This window comes from Hippichthys cyanospilos, chromosome 6 (genome assembly GCF_059441005.1).
Source record: "Hippichthys cyanospilos isolate Australia breed blue-spotted pipefish chromosome 6, RoL_Hcya_1.0, whole genome shotgun sequence".
NCBI classification, from domain to species: Eukaryota; Metazoa; Chordata; class Actinopteri; order Syngnathiformes; family Syngnathidae; genus Hippichthys; species Hippichthys cyanospilos.
The window spans coordinates 11,669,033-11,687,616 of record NC_142374.1 but is presented as its reverse complement, the minus strand read 5'-3'; the positions used below and the strand labels follow the sequence as shown (position 1 = coordinate 11,687,616).

General features: G+C 39.7%; 1 protein-coding gene across 4 annotated transcripts in view; it reads left to right on the top strand.

Moving 5' to 3' along the window:
• Nucleotides 1-18,584, top strand: part of LOC148422167 (genetic suppressor element 1-like) — a 52,577-nt gene that overhangs the window by 23,902 nt on the left and 10,091 nt on the right. For 3 of the 4 annotated variants that reach the window (XM_088418358.1, XM_088418357.1, XM_088418360.1), the window contains 5 exons: nucleotides 8,694-8,873; nucleotides 11,634-11,836; nucleotides 16,746-16,912; nucleotides 17,712-17,927; nucleotides 18,226-18,381. In XM_088418358.1, the coding sequence (XP_088274484.1) occupies nucleotides 8,694-8,873; nucleotides 11,634-11,836; nucleotides 16,746-16,912; nucleotides 17,712-17,927; nucleotides 18,226-18,381 (922 nt within the window). Of the gene's footprint in view, nucleotides 1-4,568; nucleotides 4,590-8,693; nucleotides 8,874-11,633; nucleotides 11,837-16,745; nucleotides 16,913-17,711; nucleotides 17,928-18,225; nucleotides 18,382-18,584 lie in introns of those variants that run through there. The other variant, XM_088418359.1, reaches the window with a different exon arrangement.

Sequence of the window (18,584 nt, the reverse complement as noted above, 5' to 3'; positions counted from 1 at the left end):
TGCGCTGGAGGTGTTGCTTCTTACACTCGGTGCTTTTTCTGCTCCATTTATCGCAGCAGCACAAATTCGTGCTGGCTGTTTGGTCCCCCGGGGTCGCATGCATATATTTTGTGGAGCGCAGTGTGTATAAACTCAACTGAGTCAGCTGATTTGTGTGTGTGTTGTAAAGGAAGATCACCTTTCCTTGTGACTGTCTCGCTACATGTCTTTTTTTTCCCCTGACATTTATGTGCACTTACGGTCCTGTTTATGTGTGGTGGAGAAGAGTCTGTGTGTAAGTGTGTATGTGTGTTGTGTGTTGTTTATGGATACTGGGGAAGTGTTAAGTGCTGCTGTGTGAGCGAAGCTAGTAAAGCCATTTAGCAGCCCCGTGAGGAGCACTGAATGCTGGGCTGACGCCACTCTGACTGCTATTACAAACAACTTTAAGAGGCCGTAAAACATTTGGCTACTTTTCCTTTCATTCGCATGCACTGTGTATGTGTGCATTTGTTTGTCTACATTCATGGATGTCCGCCAGCTATTGTAACTGCTATTAGCATCAGGGGTCAGAACAGCAAATAACAACATGGAACGCATGTCTACAAGCTAACCAGAATAGAGTTGGGAAATATTGCCAAGTGCAGAATTTATGTCTGGATGGTTACACATGCCTGCAAAAAGCGTTGAGGGTTTTTTTTTCAGTTGGCATTGAATAAATTATGTTGTGTATCATATTTTAAGTTGTCAACTAGCAATCTGCACAACTGTTTGACTTCTGCCGACGGTGGAGTCTTTACATACTTAAAATTGACCCGACTTTCAAATTTTTCACAGTATGAGCCATTATGTAGACTTATATTGCTTTGATTTGCGAGTTCAATTTCGGGAAAAGTGCTGCATGGTGGCAGTGACCTCAACGCAGCTTACAAGCAGTGTTTTGTCAGTGAACGATTCTACAAAAACAAGACTTCAAATTGTTTTTGTCACTATTTGGAGTTTCCTGACAAACAAAACCCTAAAACAGAGAGAATTGGATGATTGGCATTCATAACAAATAATACACATTGCAAAAGACATCTTAGCTTAATGCTAATGAACAATGCAAAATGATTTCGCTGCAACTCTGTTCTAGCCTTTCAAGCAATCGGTATTTGAAAACAAAGAGTGGAACAACACAAGTTGAAAGCTACAGTATGTAAAGAAAAATCTAATTGCTCACTGGCATGTGTTCTATTAAAAATAACATACTGAGACAGACTGAACAATATGTCCGTCATGTTAATCCATCGTTCAAATCGTCGGCACATGTGTCACCTGTCACTGATGCAAACAGTTTCTTACCTCACCCAGTTAAATGATAAATCTTTAAACTCCCATATACTTCAGAACATGGAAGTGCGAACACAATCTAAATAGGTAGCATGCATACATAAATGCACCCAAGACAGGCTAAGTGCTAGAGCATTAGAACGTGGCAGCCACTATTGAGAGAGAACTGCCCTGCATTTCAGTCAAAGGTTTGATGCACTGAACTGCAGGCTATACACAATTTTGCTCAACACATTTGTTGTACAGACTTAAAGTCAAAAGCAATGGTTAAAATTATTAAGAGATGTTATTTATATAATAGATGTTATTTTGCTTTTTGAATATGATTTGAATGAATAAATTGGTAGCACATCGTTGACCAAAGCATTTTGGGATGCCTCCAAGGTGACAGCATTCCAATAATCAATGGGGACATCGCAAAGTGACAATCTCACCGGGCTCTTAGCCTGGAAATGCAAGATAGAAGTTTTAAAATACACCCCAAAATGCATTAGCTTGTGAATTAAGCTCAGAAAAATCTTGTTTTTTTACTTGTAGTGTTTGTGACTGATGAAATGTTTTCAAATGTGTATTTTGCTTTATCCAATCGTTCCTGAAAATGGTTTTGGAAAGAATGACTCTTGAGGATGAAGGCATTCAAACACCATTGTATGTGTGCCTCCTAGTTGGCATGATTGCTTATTGCAGTCTACTGCCAGGGCAAAATGCTACAGCATATGTGCCGATGGATGCATGCTGTGCATTGTGGTGTGGGTTTATTGGGTTTTATTATATGTAGTGATGGTGAAATGAAGCTCCCGGAGGCATTCAACCGCTTGAGCCAAATGGTTCGTGAATGGGTTCCTTACTCAAAGCTTCGTGTGCATACAAAGATATTTACTGGCAATGTTTATAATTGCAGCTGGTTCTATGATTGTGAATGTGTCTGGTGACGCTGTGCAAAATATACTTATTATGATAAATTCCCTGAAAAAATATGTTTTTACGGATTTCATCGTCTTTTTTGTGTGGATTATCCAAAATGTGTGATATGGCTGGTTGTGCATTGTTTTGATGTTTCAATAGGATTGCAGGCAGAAAAAAGTGAAAGTGCTTGTGGAACTCAGAAGAGGATGTGGAACATGTTTGTGTAACGTGGGCAATGATGTCAAAAACAGGGAAATATGTTATCAATTTTCATTCAGAAATAAAAGCTTTTCAACAGCAGACCCACCTAAATAAAGTTATTCATAAGCATATCTAATAAGCTTGAATTAAATGAAACAGAGTAATATTTGATGGGGATTAGGGGCTGTAGTTTGACTCCAATTGCAAAAAAAAACGTTTTATCTCACAAATGTATCTTGTTTTGATCAGTCTGATTGCTGGTTCTTGGACTATCAACATTTGCAGTTGCAGAAGGTTGTTCATGAAAAATCCCCCCCACACACACACACACACATAGTTGGACTGATATCACTTGTGTCGTTTTTGAGTCCTCGTGCAAACTAGCCAAGCAGCAAATGATGAGCCCAACAATAGCGCTTGTCCTCAAGATTTCAAGCTTGGCAAAGGTAATAAACAAGCAGAGTGAAATTAGAGTGTCGAGCCACACACACACTGACGTAATGAACACACATATACACACGCACACATGCATGTACGCAGGCACACGCAGTCACTAGCCGACGTGCCAGAGTGATGATGCCTCTTGAGTCGCAACCTCCTCCTCCGTCCTAATAACCCATCCTTACACACACACACATACACACACACACACACACACACACTGGCTGCTCTTAATGAGCTGACACAGTAGGTTGTGCACCCCCCCCCCCCCCCCCCCCCCCCAACTGTCCTCGCAGAGGGGGAGTCAGGTAAGTGGTTGTGTGCGTGTGTGTGTGCCTTTGGATGGAGGAGGGAGGGAGGGCACCGAGGCCTGGACTTGTCCTGCGGTATGACATCATGCTGAGCTTTGCTATTGTTCACTTAGCCACAATATTTGCACTGTACATGTGTGTGTACATGTGCGTAAGTGTGCGTGTGTCAATGCGTGTGTATGAATGGAGAAAAATTGATCATAATTATGGCTAAGGCAAAGGGTTTTTATTAGTTTGTGTTGTTTGGCGGCCACAAAATTTTTAGACATATCTGTCATTGATCCATCCATCAATGAATTGATTTTTACAACGATGAATGTTAAGTCTTGCGTGTTCATTGCATGCTGTTGTCATATTTATAAAAGAAATACAATAACATCCACCACACAAACTCTCGCACACAAATCGCGTTCCATCATCTCCGCCAGAACTTTAACCAACTTGAAGGTGGTCTTAAGGCTAGTCCTACTTTCAGCCACTAAATGGTCAGGTGTGCCGGGACTTGTAAAAGACGATACACTCAGCCCTCTGGAAGGCCAGAATGGCGCAGCGCAGTCTGACAAATTCCTAAACACAATCAACTAGACTTGCTCAAGCATGAAAATTAAGATGTGCCAGTTTTTAAGCCGGGCATGTGCACTGTCTATGACAACATTACCCTTCAGCTTGAACCAAACGAAGAAGAAGGAAAACTGATGCGAGAATATACAAATTCACACCCCAAAACTTTACAACTGTCATAAAGAACCAGTCAGAAGTCTACTGTGTTGCCTCAATTAAAATGGTAGTTCTCCAAAACGTAAACATTCTTGTATGATGCTTGACATTTTTGTTTTTGTTTGTTTGAACCTCCTGCTGGCTGTGGCGGCAAAGGTTAGAGGTGAGGGGTGAGAGGCCGCTGTCAGGAACCTACCCCCCCCTCCCCACTTCCCCCTAAATACCTTTCCTCAACCCACCTCTCCTCTCATCCCTATCCTGAAACAGACAGGCCTGACTGGAAGAGTGACAAAGTGATGGATGGACGGCGGGTTATTACACGCACGCGCATTGCACACACACACACACACACACACACACACACACACACACACACACACACACACACACACACACACACACACACAAGCCTAAAGGAAGGAAGGATGACTACAGTACACATTTTGAGAGAGAAGACTGAAAAGCTGTAACGAGTGACAGAGACGACAAGGGAGAATGAGAGGAAGGTGATAGATGGAGAGGGAGGGAAAGATGGGGGGTACTAGTGGATGAAGAGGAGGAGAGGGAAGAATGGGGGTGGGTGAGAGGAGGTCACGTGACCACGCAGCAGCTGCAAGGCTGAGAGAGAGATAGAGAGAGAGAGACAGAGAGTGTGTCACTGAAGAGCACAGACGACAAACAGGCGGAAGAGTAAGCAGGAGGGTGAGTGTTTATGTGTTGTAATTATGCACACACGCACAAGCTATTACGAAATGTGCATATGTGTAAGTGTGTGTTTTTGTTGTGGTGCTGAACTAACATCATGGGAATACTGCAGCAAGATTGTGTCGAGCAAAAGAAAAGAAAAAGCAAGCGGCGTGTTGTTGTTGGCTTTAGTGAAACGCGCTCCCGGTGTGCCGAGATAGAAGAGAGAGAAGGAAGAAGTAGGGGGAGGTGGAGAAGAAGGAGGGATGCGAGAAGGAGAGTGGATAGAGAATCTCCTATTATCTCAACCTCAGCAGAGCCTCATCAGGGTCTTTTTTCTCCATCACTTTCTTTTTGTCTAACGCCGTTCCTTTCATTTCGACTTGTGCTCCGGGGTGAGAAGAAACAAAGTACAGTTGGTGTACGGAAGTAAATTTGACAGCTATCCAAACTGAATATCTGTCTACTGGAGTATGGAGTGCAAGTACTCTTGCCCGCTCTGATTGTACATTCTCTGCGTGCATTTGCCTGTATTCACATGAAAGGGTGTTCAGTTGTGGGTTGACAATCCATTTCTCATGTACTGGCTATAGTATGTGTGCATTCATGCTCTCCTCTACTTTCACTCCAGTTTTTTTGAGCTTCCTATGTGTTTGTGGAAGAACTTTACACTGGTAATTGTGGAAAGAAATATAAAGTACAGATTGGACTCATTTACTAAAGGCAAAATTCCCCAGACTTTTTTTCATACTAAATTCTAATCAACTATAGATCAAAAATCACCTTTTTTAAGCAGTTTTGGTAGTCCAGGACAAAGAACTTGAACAATTTCATTTGTGCAAATAAAGTCAAACTTCAAAAACGTGTCAATTAACTGCTTATCGTTTTACATTTCTTTTTTTTTGTTGATAAATTCCTTCTAAGTTGTTGAGCAAAATGTTCATTTATCAAGAAAAATCCACAAGCATAGAACCATTTTGTCAAAAATTCATGAGTCTGAAAACATCATATGTCACTTAACTAATTGTGTTACTTTTTGTACAAAACCCTTCTACTTGTTGAACAAATGTTATTTTGGGGGGGAGTTCGTTGCCTTGGAAATTCAAAGAAATTAAAAAAAAAAAACAGTAGTCCAAAAAATGTCTTCAGGAAAAATGTAAAGAAAACAAATTTCTAACTGTACAACTGACCAATTCTTTACAGAACAAGAGAATACCTATATATCATACTTCATTTATTAAATCACTTTTAGTCTAAAATACTTTCAATTTACTGGCAAACTTTTTTTTGTTGTTGATAGTGAATTGCTGTAATTCGTTGGTGAATTGCTGTAATTTGCTTGTAATTTTTGGTGGGTTTTAGTGAAAAAGAAAGTAAATGTGCTGTAGGATGGATGGATGGATGGATGGATGGATGGATGGATGGATGGATGGATGGATGGATGGATGGATGGATGGATGGATGGATAGATAGATAGATAGATAGATAGATAGATAGATAGATAGATAGATAGATAGATAGATAGATAGATAGATAGATAGATAGATAGATAGATAGATAGATAGATAGATAGATAGATAGATGGATGCTAGGTTGGGAACCTTCTCGGTCTCGTCTCTTCTTGTTCTTGTGTCAGCAAGAGCTCATCAGGGGTGCTCAGCATGTTGTGGCATACCATAATTCTAAATCTGGAAGTCTCTGCATTCTGTAAACTGGAATACACTGATTAAAAATATGTGATGAATATAATTTAGTGTCCCTTTAGAACGAGACCGCACTATCTACTGGCCTGGATTGCATTTTATAACCATCTGCGTTTTTTCAAAGAAAACCATGCTGTTTTGGAACACTTAATATGATGTCCAAATGTGAACCACTGTTTATTGCTTATGTGTGCGAAGGATGAATGTGTTTTTGTTTGTGTGGTAGTAATGAGGTCATGGCTGTAGTGAGTGAGCAGGGGGGTTGGGTGGTTGCTGTGGTGTAGGGGGCTGCTGGCTAATTCCAGCTGTAATTAACATTAGTGGGTCAGTGAGAGGGTTAAAGGAGGGGTCGGGGGGATTAGGACAAAGGTTCCTCCAGCCTGTGTTTGCACTAAGTGTGCCCACTAATCAATAGATTATACATTCAAGATCAGCCTAATTGGCCCAGGGGAAATTTGTGTTTGGACGTCACATGAAAAGATACGCGCAATTACGTTGCATTAACAGACATAAAAGCATCTACATGTGCGCTCGCCTGCCCGTACTCCCCTGCTTTTATGCAGGAGGCGCACAAATAGACTTCTTATTGCTATTCAGGGATCTTCGATGCAATCAGGATTGTAGAGTGCTTACCTGAATTAACCACATGGGAGAGGGGCTGCATTCAGTTAAGCAAGTAAAAATAGCATACATACTATATACAATAGTACCTAAACATATGTGTCGAGTTTATTGCGTGACCAAGATTGCAACTCAATTGACTCATAAATGTAATCAATTACCCCCAGTGAAATGAACTCTTTCATTCTTCCCAAATTTACCACAGTTTGTTTTAATAAAGAAAAAATGTGTGCTTTGCATAGAAGCATACAACATAATCAAAGACAAAGTAAAAGTGTTTTAACAGTTTATCCAGGGGGGTGAATTCCTGACCACCATGCGATATTTGAAAATCACACGAGAGAAAAAAGTAATGACGGCATGCTTGTCAGAAACGCTAGCTTTTATGCTATAATAGGAAAAGTGAAAACTTTAGTTCAGTTTGTCCTTCTCTCTTTAAATTTACTGTCACTTTTTTAATAAAATTCTGTTTTGTTAAGTTTTTTTGTATAGTCAAACACTAAAATGTTCAATCAAACTTCTACCAATAAATGTTCATCTATTTTCATCTGCTAGCATTTGCTAACATTAAGTATAATGCGAAATACCATTTACTGCATAACAGAAATGAACATAGATGGGAATTACAAGCCTTAAACACCCTTTAATTTACCACACATGGAGTGGCACCACATAACAAAAAAAGCATGAAGCAACTCTCACTACGTACTGTATTTTATTTATGCTTTGTGCTAAGCCAGCTCTCTGCCAGCTTCTTCACAGCGACACACTTTGTAACAATATGCCTTCATTTGTAATAGCCATCGCTGTTCCAATGGCCTTTTTAATGGTCAAAGGGTGGCGCTGTGTCAAACAAAGCACTGACCCTAATAGCAAATCACGCACATGGTCGCACATGCATCCATTTCCTCAAGGGAGTTGGCCGATGGCGTCCTTAAGACCTCGGGATTGTCTGCATGCGAGCGGGACACGCACAAGAATAGGGTTTCTTCATTTCTCACGCTGCTACCAATTCGGCACTAAGGATTCAGGTGACAAAGTGAAAGTATTGCTGTGTACATGTGAATGACAACACAACAAGAGAAATCCAAACATCCGTTGAATCTATCAATATTTCACAAAAGATGATAAATAACCTCCACTGCCCCTGCTAAAAAAACTATTTACTCCTTCCAATCTCACTTTCTTGGATGTTTTGCAAGAGGTGAAGCCATGAGACATTTTGACCAAGCGTTGCAAAGATGAAACGGGCTGGATGCAATTTTAGACTGCCATTGAAAAGTTGTTTTTGGGGGCAGGGGGGGAATTGTAGTAAATCTCATTCCTTGATGGTGTCTGGGTTCATGTTTTTTTGTACAAATTTTAAACACTTTGCTCTGCCTCACATTTATTTTGAGTCTAATTTCACTTGGTTGCGGCAAGCTATTTATTTTGACGGCGTAAAGTTGTCTAAAGAAGAAGACTTAAAGATGCACTTAAAGACTTAAAAGTGTACGTCTTAATTCGTGGTTTTTGATCGATGTTGTGAGATGGATAATGAGTTTATTATTGTTCAAAACCTTAAATTAATTGTGTAAATGCTAACAAAACATGCCTAAGGGTGTTTTTGTGGTGGTGGTGGAGCATGTGAAACTTATAAATTTAACATAAGAATACAATGAGTTATGCGGTTTTAATAATTAAAAAAAATAATAACGTAGCCAAGTCATAATGAGTAGATTTGTATTTAATGTTGTTCAAATGATGTGAAATTGTTCAGTGTCATGTTACAAAGCTCAAGGTGCTTCTCCACATGCAGGCATGAGCCATGAGTCCACCAAGTCGGCATCATTAGGAATGGTCTCCACAGCGACACGCACCACGGCCACCGTCAGTCCCCTCAGCCCTCTGGCCAATGGGAGTGCGCTCGCCCAGTCTGCCAACTCCGGATTCGCCGCTGCCCTGCGCAAACTGGCCAAACAGGCTGAGGATCCTCGAGGTGAGTGAGAAGAAAGTTCATCGCCGAAAGTTGGAACTACTTTATCCATTTTGTTTTTAGAACAAATTTCTTATTTTAACATATTTAGTAACTGTGAGATATTTCATTTATTTTTTTCTTATAATTGATTTATAACAAAAAAATAGAGTACACTGGCAACGTAACGTAAGAATTTAATTGTTTCATGTCCATGCTTGTAACTCAAATCACTCTTATCACAAATCAATTTTTCTCATTGTTATGAACGGTCATGCCATTAATATAAATTTTGGGGCAAAGCGCATTTTTAACAGATGCTATTTTGCTAGGCTAAACATCACCTTACGCCCCAACTTCCTGTACTAATGCGAGCCAATTCTTTTAAACTGATGGTTTAAAATCAGACGTAACAGTAGCAATCATTCACTGAATGTGTGTGCGTGTGCCGGGCGACCTATTCTGACCGCTCTGTCTCTCCCATTATCCCTTTCCATTCATCTCCTAATAATGAGAATCTAATTAAGGCCAATTATAACAAGCTCTCTTCCTCCGGCTTCCCGTCGCTCTTTCTCTTGTTCATTGTCTTTTGGTAGCCATTCTCCGCCCTGTTATTGTCCTCCTCTTGAGTTTTTGTGTTTATTCAGTGTTACCTTAACCAACTTTGTGGGTCTTTGTTTTTAGCACCTGCATATGGTGTGTGTCTTTTTTGTAGCCTTTTCTCACACTGCCATTGTGACTTCACCAGGTGTCCCAAGGGATTTATTAACACACCAAACGATTTAATCCGAGCGCCAGTGAGTGAAAATTTCACAACCCCCCCCCCACAATTCCCCATTTTTAGCAATCTTTTCAACACTGTCCAATAATGAATTAACATGTTTCTTTAATTTTCTGCTTTTTTTTGTTATCATACAATGAAAATTGCAGTGGACAAGTTAATTTTTTTTTGCTGGTCCGTCATTCGTCAGAGCCTCATCCCCTTTTCGTCGTTCCATCATTTCTTTAGCCATGCGAAATTGTAATTATCGGTCCGTCAAAGTGTTTTTGCCCAACTTTTCGCCACCACTAGAGGGCGACATTTGACTTTTTTTTTTTCCATGGTCCATCCTGCCTGGTAGTCAGCTGCTGGTCTACTTCTGTATGCACTCATATTAATATTTTTTTGTTTTGTTTTGTTTTAGCACTTACACTTAAAGTTAACACCATGTCGTTCGTTCTATTGTTAAACTGCAATTGAAACAAAACACATTAATATAAGTGTAACACGAAAACAAAGCCAGCTAAGGGTTTTAACCCTAGGCTGTAATACACCATCTCATTTAATTCAGGGGACAAGAGTGCCTTCGTGTTTTTGTTTTCTCCCTTTTCTTGAAACCTTTTACTTTGAAAACTGGCCGGAATCTCTTGGATTGGTTTTGGTGACTTGAGCGCCAAAATTTTACTCACAAATAAGTAAAATGAATAATAAACAGAACTCTTAGGGAAGGGGGAAAGGCCCAGTAAAGAGACAGGTGATAAGCCCCATTAATGGTGAGTTTATATCTTATGTGGACTTGATATTCGCCATTCACTTCCCATCGACTATAAAATTGTCAAGCGTTGAAATGTACGCAACCCCCCACAAACCTACAATTGGGTACCCCTGGTCTAAAGAATACCATAAAAATTTATAGCGTTGAACGAGCTGTGATATACCTTTCTCTGATAAAAATATGAAACGTTTTGTTTTTATTATTTTTTAATCAGATTTTTTTCTGTATTTTTCTTCACTGTTGATCATTGTCCAAAGAAAATTTCACCTTGCATTTTCCCCTTTACTAATAACACATTTCCTGAATCTTGATGAAAGTTAATTTAAATCTTTTTTTTTTCCATTGCTATCCAAAAAAAACTATATTTTTCATGTCTTAAATTTCTTCTCTTGTAATTAATTTAGTTTAATTTTCTGGTGTTTCTTTTATATATTTTTATATTTTCTCTATGTATTCTCTAATAAATAACCTAGTTTAATTTTGTGGTTTCTTTTGTATGATTTATAAAATAATAAAATACTTTATACGTTTTGCCTAATCAGGTTTTAGCCTTTTTGTGTTGCCATGCTACGCAATGTGTAGCATTGTTAGCAGTGTGGAAATGTTATTGTTATTTTTCGGCTTTTTTATTTGCATTTTTCATCGCTGCAAAATGAAATTGTTCTCTTCTCCCTCTGGTCAATTGAAAAAAAAAACTTCATTTTTTTTTTCCCTGCATTTTCTTTCAGTTGTAAACAAATTTAAACTTAAACTAAAACTTAAATCTTTTTTCCCCTTTTCGTTTCATCCAAAATATGGAAAAATAACAATCTTCTAGTTTAGTTATTGTTTAGTTTTAATTAGTTTTAGTTGTTGTTTAGTTAAAACAACAAACCTTAGTGGAAAATGGAAACGCATACTATCAACGTGTTCACATCTTTATACTGAGTTTTTACCATTGGCAGCACTATCATAGTGACTAGCACATATTTCTCAAATGTCTTCGGTTCTGTAGTTGTAGTCTCAGCTCCAGCCCTTCTTTGTAAAGTTTCGCTTGTCCTTGATTTGCCTCCACCCACATTTCGAAAACAGGACATTTATCTTCATTGAAGACTAAATTGTCCATAGGTGTGAAGGTAAGCTGTGCATGCTTGTTTGTGCTCTGTGATTGTCTCAGCTCTTGCCCAAAGTCAGCTGGGATAGATGAAGCACTATATAGAAATAAGATGGATTTTGTTTACATTGACATGTCCTGTGCGCCCTCGCTCAGGTTCGGCCCTCAGCGGTGAGTCGTCGCCCGTGTCTTCGCCCGCCACCAGCCACAGCTCTCCAGTAAGCACCCCCAAGCGGGCCCCACTAGGGCCCCTCTTAGCCCAATCCCGGGGCCACGCCGTTGTCCTAAGCACCCCTCCCGTGGTCACCATTGCTCCCACCAAGACCAGCAGCGGCCTGTGGAGGGCTGACGGACGACAGGTAAGGACGAAGATATGCCTGAAATTGTTGTTGTTGTTGTTTTGGTTTTTTTAAATCTCAAATTCTCAACCTATATTTCCCCACTGTAATACGATAAATATAATATTTGTTCCGGCAAACTGCTCAAATGGCTGTTTGGAATCAGTTTAAGCTTTTATTTATTAATTCATTTATTTGTTTATTTATTTATTATTTTACAAGTCTGTTGTTTGTTTTCCTCACTCGTAAGACAATTCAAAATACTAGTAGAATGTTCCAGCGCACTAATAAAATCACTGTGTCTTATTCGTAATGTGCACTGAGTTTTTCTACTAGTGAGGAAAGGGTGCAGGCTATGGAACTTGTGATGAACATCAAGGATATTGAAAAAAAAATGCTCAAACAAGGCATTTGAGTTTTTTATTTTGTTGTAATCCTTGATATCCACTTTAATTTTGTCAGACTAGTAGGACTTCTTACTAGTGAAACAAAACCGTGCAGTAATTGACAATGTGATATGCTTGATAGCATTGTGATAATCACCATCTGCCCTTTCCACTTTGTTAGTTGTACTAGAGGCTTGTTAACTATTACACAGTTTTACCTTTCTGGGAACATGCTCAACTGGTATGCCAGAGATGACCTACTACTGTTAAGATATGTCATAAAGTAATAGAAAGCAGTCATAAAAACACCTTGCAGGGACCTCTTGCACTTAAGGGGGCCATTTTCTTAAATCCTATGAGTTCTTTTTTTTTTTTAGGGTTAAGACTTGCTTTCAGAGTATACTAGGTTTGAATTGGATTTTAGTTGATGTTAGCGTCAGGGTTCGGGTAAGGCAGGTTGTGATGGTTAGGGTTTGGGTTAGGGCCTAGGAAATGTATTAGGTCAATGATATGTCTCAGCTGCAATAGAAAAAAAATCTCTTGTGTGTGTGTGTGTGTGTGTGTGTGTGTGTGTGTGTGTGTGTGTGTGTGTGATTGTGTGTGCGTGCGTGCGTGTGCATGCGAATGCGTGTGTGTCCGTATGTGTGGCTGACCCTCCACAGTCCACCCAACAAGATATAAAGACATGAAGTGGGACTTGTGTGCATCTGAAGATGTTTGCTTATCGACAGGCGAGGCACCAGGGGCCCCTGAGACAATACAAAAGACCCCCTGCCCCCACCTTGGTATACCACCGTGGATCAGAGCTGCTTTTCTCCCTATTATTAAGCTATGTGGCTCTGCCCAACGAAGGGCAGTGTGTGTGTATGTGTGTACGTGCGTGGGGTGGGGGGGGTGCTCCTATTCAGACGGGCATAACGGGGGAGGCGGGAAAAAAAAGAGAATAGGATGTGAGGGAGGGAAGTGATGGTGAGGAAGAAAGGCCAGGAGAGTAAAGACAAGCTCACGAAAGGTTGCTGAGCGAGTATCGGGTATAAAGTGCACTTGGTCCTACACTTTGTCAATCAGATCCCACACAAGCCCAACAAATTACAGCCTGCTCTGCCCGATTGAAATGTTGCAAGTGCTGACTAAATCTGGACGTACAATACTTAAAAAAAATGGTATTGGATTTTCTCAAGATATACATTTTTCTTTTTTTGTGTGTGCCAACAAGGCATGGGATGATATCAGAATCTGACTGTATGATATCCTTGAGCAAAAATATCACAATATTGAAATTACAGTTCTAAAATGCTTCCAAAATATGGTCTCTCTGTGACTGCACATGCTGCATTCACGTAACACTAGTAAACAGCAACTCTAAATTCTGCACAATGCGTCTTTAAAAACAACTTGGGGTGTCCAATGTTTGCATGTTTTTGGAACGTGGGAGGTGACCGGAGTAGCCGGAAAAGACCATGCGATCTACACACAGGATGAGTGGAGCAAGCTGGAATCAAACCTGGGACCTCTGAGCTGTGAGGCAGATGTGCCAACTGAAACTACATGGCAAAAACAAAGGAACAGTAAAACACTCATTTGGAAAAATCACTGAAATTATTTTAAATTTACCTGAGCAACAGAATAAGAAATGATAAGAAAAAACAGCACAGAAAATGAATGACAAAGTCATAAAATTGACAACTTATAAATCAATTAAAATTACATGAACTGAAATTGAATTACGGGTAATTACATTGAAACACAGACTTTACAAGAAGATTATAAGCAGAGGAAAAATAATATGACAAGTAAATTAATAAAATTCAATACATGTGCCCAGTAATTGAAGTAATAAAAAGCAGTACAGAAAATGTTTGGCAATAAAAAATTTAAATATGTTCATAATCAATTATTTAACCTCTAGTATATCTATAAAATGAAATATAATTGAATTACAGGTAAATGTAGTTTATTTAATTTACATTTAAATTGGAATAAATGAACTGTACCAAATATGATAGGCAGTTTAGAAAATATATTACACACAAAAAGGAGAATTTAATCACTTGAGAGCATGAAAATCATCATAGCAAATATATAAATCCATTCTCTAGAGCCTGCTTATCCTCACTGGGGTCGTACATAGAATAGAATTGGAACAAATAAATAGGCTAGGAGCGACATGCTGGAAGACCGGTTTGCACATCTGCCTCACAGTTCAGAGGTCACAAGTTCAATTTTCCACTCGCCCAGGCATTCCTGTGTGGAGTTTGCATGTTCTCCCCGCGCTTGCGTGGGTCTTCTCCGGCCATTATGGTCTCCTCCCAAATTCCAAAAATGTGCATGCTAGGTATATTGGACACTCCAAATCGTCCTTGAGTGTGATTGGGAGTGTGAATGGTTGTTTGTCGCTGTGTTCCCCGCAATTGGCTGGGAACCATTCCGGGGTGTTCCCTGCCCGCTGCCCGAAAACTGCTGGTGAGGATAAGCGGTTATAGAAAATGAATGGATGGGTTATAAATAGTTTATTAACTGTCACATAATGTACTGTATGTGGTTGCCACTGTAGTTCTTTGCAGAATGAAGAGAGTCTACTCATGGATCGATTTGAATGTGCTTTCCATGAGTGCTGCATTCAAATATATTCAAACATCATGCAAAGTGCACAGATGCAAATTGCACTTTAGTACAGCGGATTGAGCGTTTTTTTGGATTTGTTAGTGGCTTTGACTGGGGTTTGTCAGTCCATGCTGTTGCTACTGCAACATTGAGAACCTGAGAATTTTGCAAAGCACAGAGTGATTTTTCTTTAATACTTGTATTTTATTCTTAAAACTGTGTATTGTAATTCCCTGTACAGCTGTCGATGATCATATATGCTGTGGTGTCTGCTGAATGCGGTTTAGCCTCTCCTTGCTCAACTTTTAACAGTCACTCAACTATCACAACTACAACCTGTAAAAATGGATTCTACATCATGCATCTTTCTTTTGACTGCTCGTCCCAACATGTTTGAGCCATAAAAACATACAATATCTGCTAAAAGCCTTCGGTGGCTGTAATGCGTCACACAAGGTTGTAAATACAGTTTTTTGATGCCGTGATATCGAGGCGCACTATAGGGCTCACCCAGTCCACGAACTGACAGTCACTCCTTAATTTTCTGCTATCCCTCTAACCACATCTGCACTCATTGCAGACAACAAGGCACTCCAAAACGGCCGCACCAGGGACTGGCTGTCAAGTCGTTCACTAACTACAACCCCCGGCCTTCTTTATCCTTTCTGTGGCCAAACTCACTATGATATACCCACATTAACAGCTTACAACAAGGTGCTCTAAAATACCGTAGTTTAATCAGAAAACAGTACCATCAAAAATTTGGAAACACCCTGTAGTTTAGTGTTTGTATTTCAACATTTACTTTTGATTGAACATTTCCTGAATTGGAAATTATGCTGTAATTGACTGGCAACCAGTTCAGGGTTCAGTCCACCCAAACAAAGCTGGGATAGGCTCCTTCATTCCAGGTGTGGTCAAGATGGATGGATGGATGGATGGATGGATGGATGATGGATGTATTTGTATATTTGTATTTTTATGTTTTTAAGAGTCCAAAGAGAGCTGGCATTGAATGAGTTAACCAAATTCAAAGTAGACACCTTTTTCCCAGAACATCTTGGTGGGGTTTTTTTCCAATCAACTTTATAATGTGGATGATGCTTTATGAGCTGGAACTGCTTCATTTTCAAAAGTTAGCTTGAATTTCTGGACCTCTTTGTGTGTTTGAGAACATTTGAATATTTCCAAACTGGTGACTGCTACTGTATTTTTCTTGCCTGGTTGTTACGATTGCTCTGGATTACCAGTGATGCAAAGAAAGGTTTGATTTTTTATTTGTTAGTGGAGTATGGATTCATACCGGATGCCCCAGGGTGTCACTTGGCAACATTTTAGCTCCACCCACCACAACAGGACCACTAAAATAGTGCACATTTAATATTTAAACATGTAACAAAATCTATGTATTTATTATTATTATAATAATAATTATAATATTATTTATTATTATATTTGATTCTCATGTTGAAATAAAATACAATAAAATGATTGTGTCATTACTCTACTAAGATATTTGGCAGCTAATTGGCTTGTGTGGGTAAAATGCAGTGGAAAATTTGCAGTTACACCACTGACGGAGCAGTCACAGATGAAATGCAGCACTGTGGCGAGCAAATCCTGCAAAGTGAAGCACTTTGAGTGTGAGCGTGTGAACTGAAGGCGTGAGCAGTGGACACCGATATTAGGATCAGCTCGTCCACTTTGATCTTGACCCCCTCTGACATACCAGAGCCACTTTTCCACTTGACTGAGCCCTAAGGTGCAAGCACAAAGATTTAATGCACAACTTTCTTAGTGCTCAATCTTTACCAGTGGAAGGAAATAAAAAATACTTGGTATCAACACTATACTTCATTTGAGTATTTTTATTTTACAGTATGTAGCCTTAGTACCTTTTGCCACCTTTGCTTTACAACGTGGTAAACATCCTCGTCCAGGTAGAGCAGAGCATTCCGAGGCTCAGCGGAGGCAGGGAGCGGGCGTCCGCCGACAATCTGCAGCACGACAAGAGGACCCCGCCCATACCCTCGACACACCCGCTGGCTCACCCGTTTGGACTCACGCCCGGCTCGGTCATGCAGGACCCCCGAATGCAAAGCCTCAGGCAAGAACTCAGGAGGAATATTTATTTCCAATGAATTCAGCTACATTGAACTACAAGTTGATGCATTCATATTAAAATAATAAAACTAATAGGAATGTTTTATTTTTTTAATGCAGTGGGTATCAAAAGTCTACACATCCCCGTTGCATTTTTTGTGAGTAAAACAAATGAGAGCAAGATAAGTCATTTCAAAATCTTTTCTAGCGTTAATGGGACCTATACAACTCAAATGAAGAAAAATAGTTTAATAACGTGACTTCGCAAAATTGTAGATCTTTTTATAACTGGCAAAGGGATGTGTTAAAAATTACACATCATATTTTAGCACACCACCGCAACCATTTACAATGCCTCTGATTAAACCCAAATTAAGTTCAGCTCCACTAGTAGGCTTATTGAATTTATTTTCAAAGATATTCATAATACATGTCATACCATTTTTTTAATTACTGTAATTAACTTTAATAATTTTAAATTCTACTAATATAAATATTATTACTATTTGCTGTTATTATTTGATGGTTGTATATTAATAATAGATCAATGAATGTCTCTATATTTGTAATATGCAACTGATATATTTTATCAATGCTATCATTATTGTTATCTGATTAGCGAGGAAAATCACACATTGGGTCCATAAAAGAAAAACACCTCTAAATGTTTTTCGTTGCCTTCTAGAATGATAATAATAATTACAAGAAAAGGTCATCCAAAATCAAATGCCTATCAGAACAAACGAAATTATAGTTTAATTTACTATATAGTATTTAGACTAAATTGAGCATGTACTGTGCAGTTTACCTGGGCAGATGCACCCTGCAGTTCCCTCGGGCACCATCCCCGAGGATTACCTGAGGGCGCTGCGTCCCTTTGCCACACCCGACGACCTACGGCTGACCTCTGTGCCTCTTGGTCTGGACCCCTCCGCCGCTGCTGCCCATGCTGCCGCTGCCGCTGCCGCCGCTGCTTACTACCACCCCGCCTTCATGCACCATCCGTTGTCTTTACCTAGGTACAATTTACTTTGCAAATGACATGTCATTAGATTTCACTGTAAGACCTAATAAGTTGACTTCAATAATATGCTAATGATGCAAATGTATTGCATTGAAAAAAAAAAAATAACACACAGGTACTGGTTTTGAAGCTACAGAACAAAGGGAATAGAACATTCAGAATAAGTTGATTAAATTTAATGCAAGAAATACTGACAAATGTTGTAAATCTAAGTCCGTGCTTCTAATGGCGTTAAGGCCAGCAGAGAAGGCTTTGCAAGCACTGCATGACGTTTGCATTTGCCTTATCTTTAGGATGGAGGAATCCTTGTGTCTATCAGCGCTACGGTCGCAGTTCTACTCTGTGCCTGCTGGGGGAGCCTTTCCTCCTCTGCACCCGTCTGGCCTGCACTTGCACTTGCCTGGAGCCCGCTACCCCGGAGAGCTAAATCATAGCATACTAACCAACAGGTAATACTCTACGTGAATCCACTTTGTTTTCCTTCCTTTCTGCCCAATGATATATGTTTTTCCTACAGTGTGGACTCATGTAGTAGTTGAGGTATTTTTAATACACGGCCAGCTGTGCTACCTATACATCGCACAAATGCACTTGGCTGCCCTCCATGCAAAGTGTAAATGTCAAATGTCAAATTGATGAGATGAATGCATTG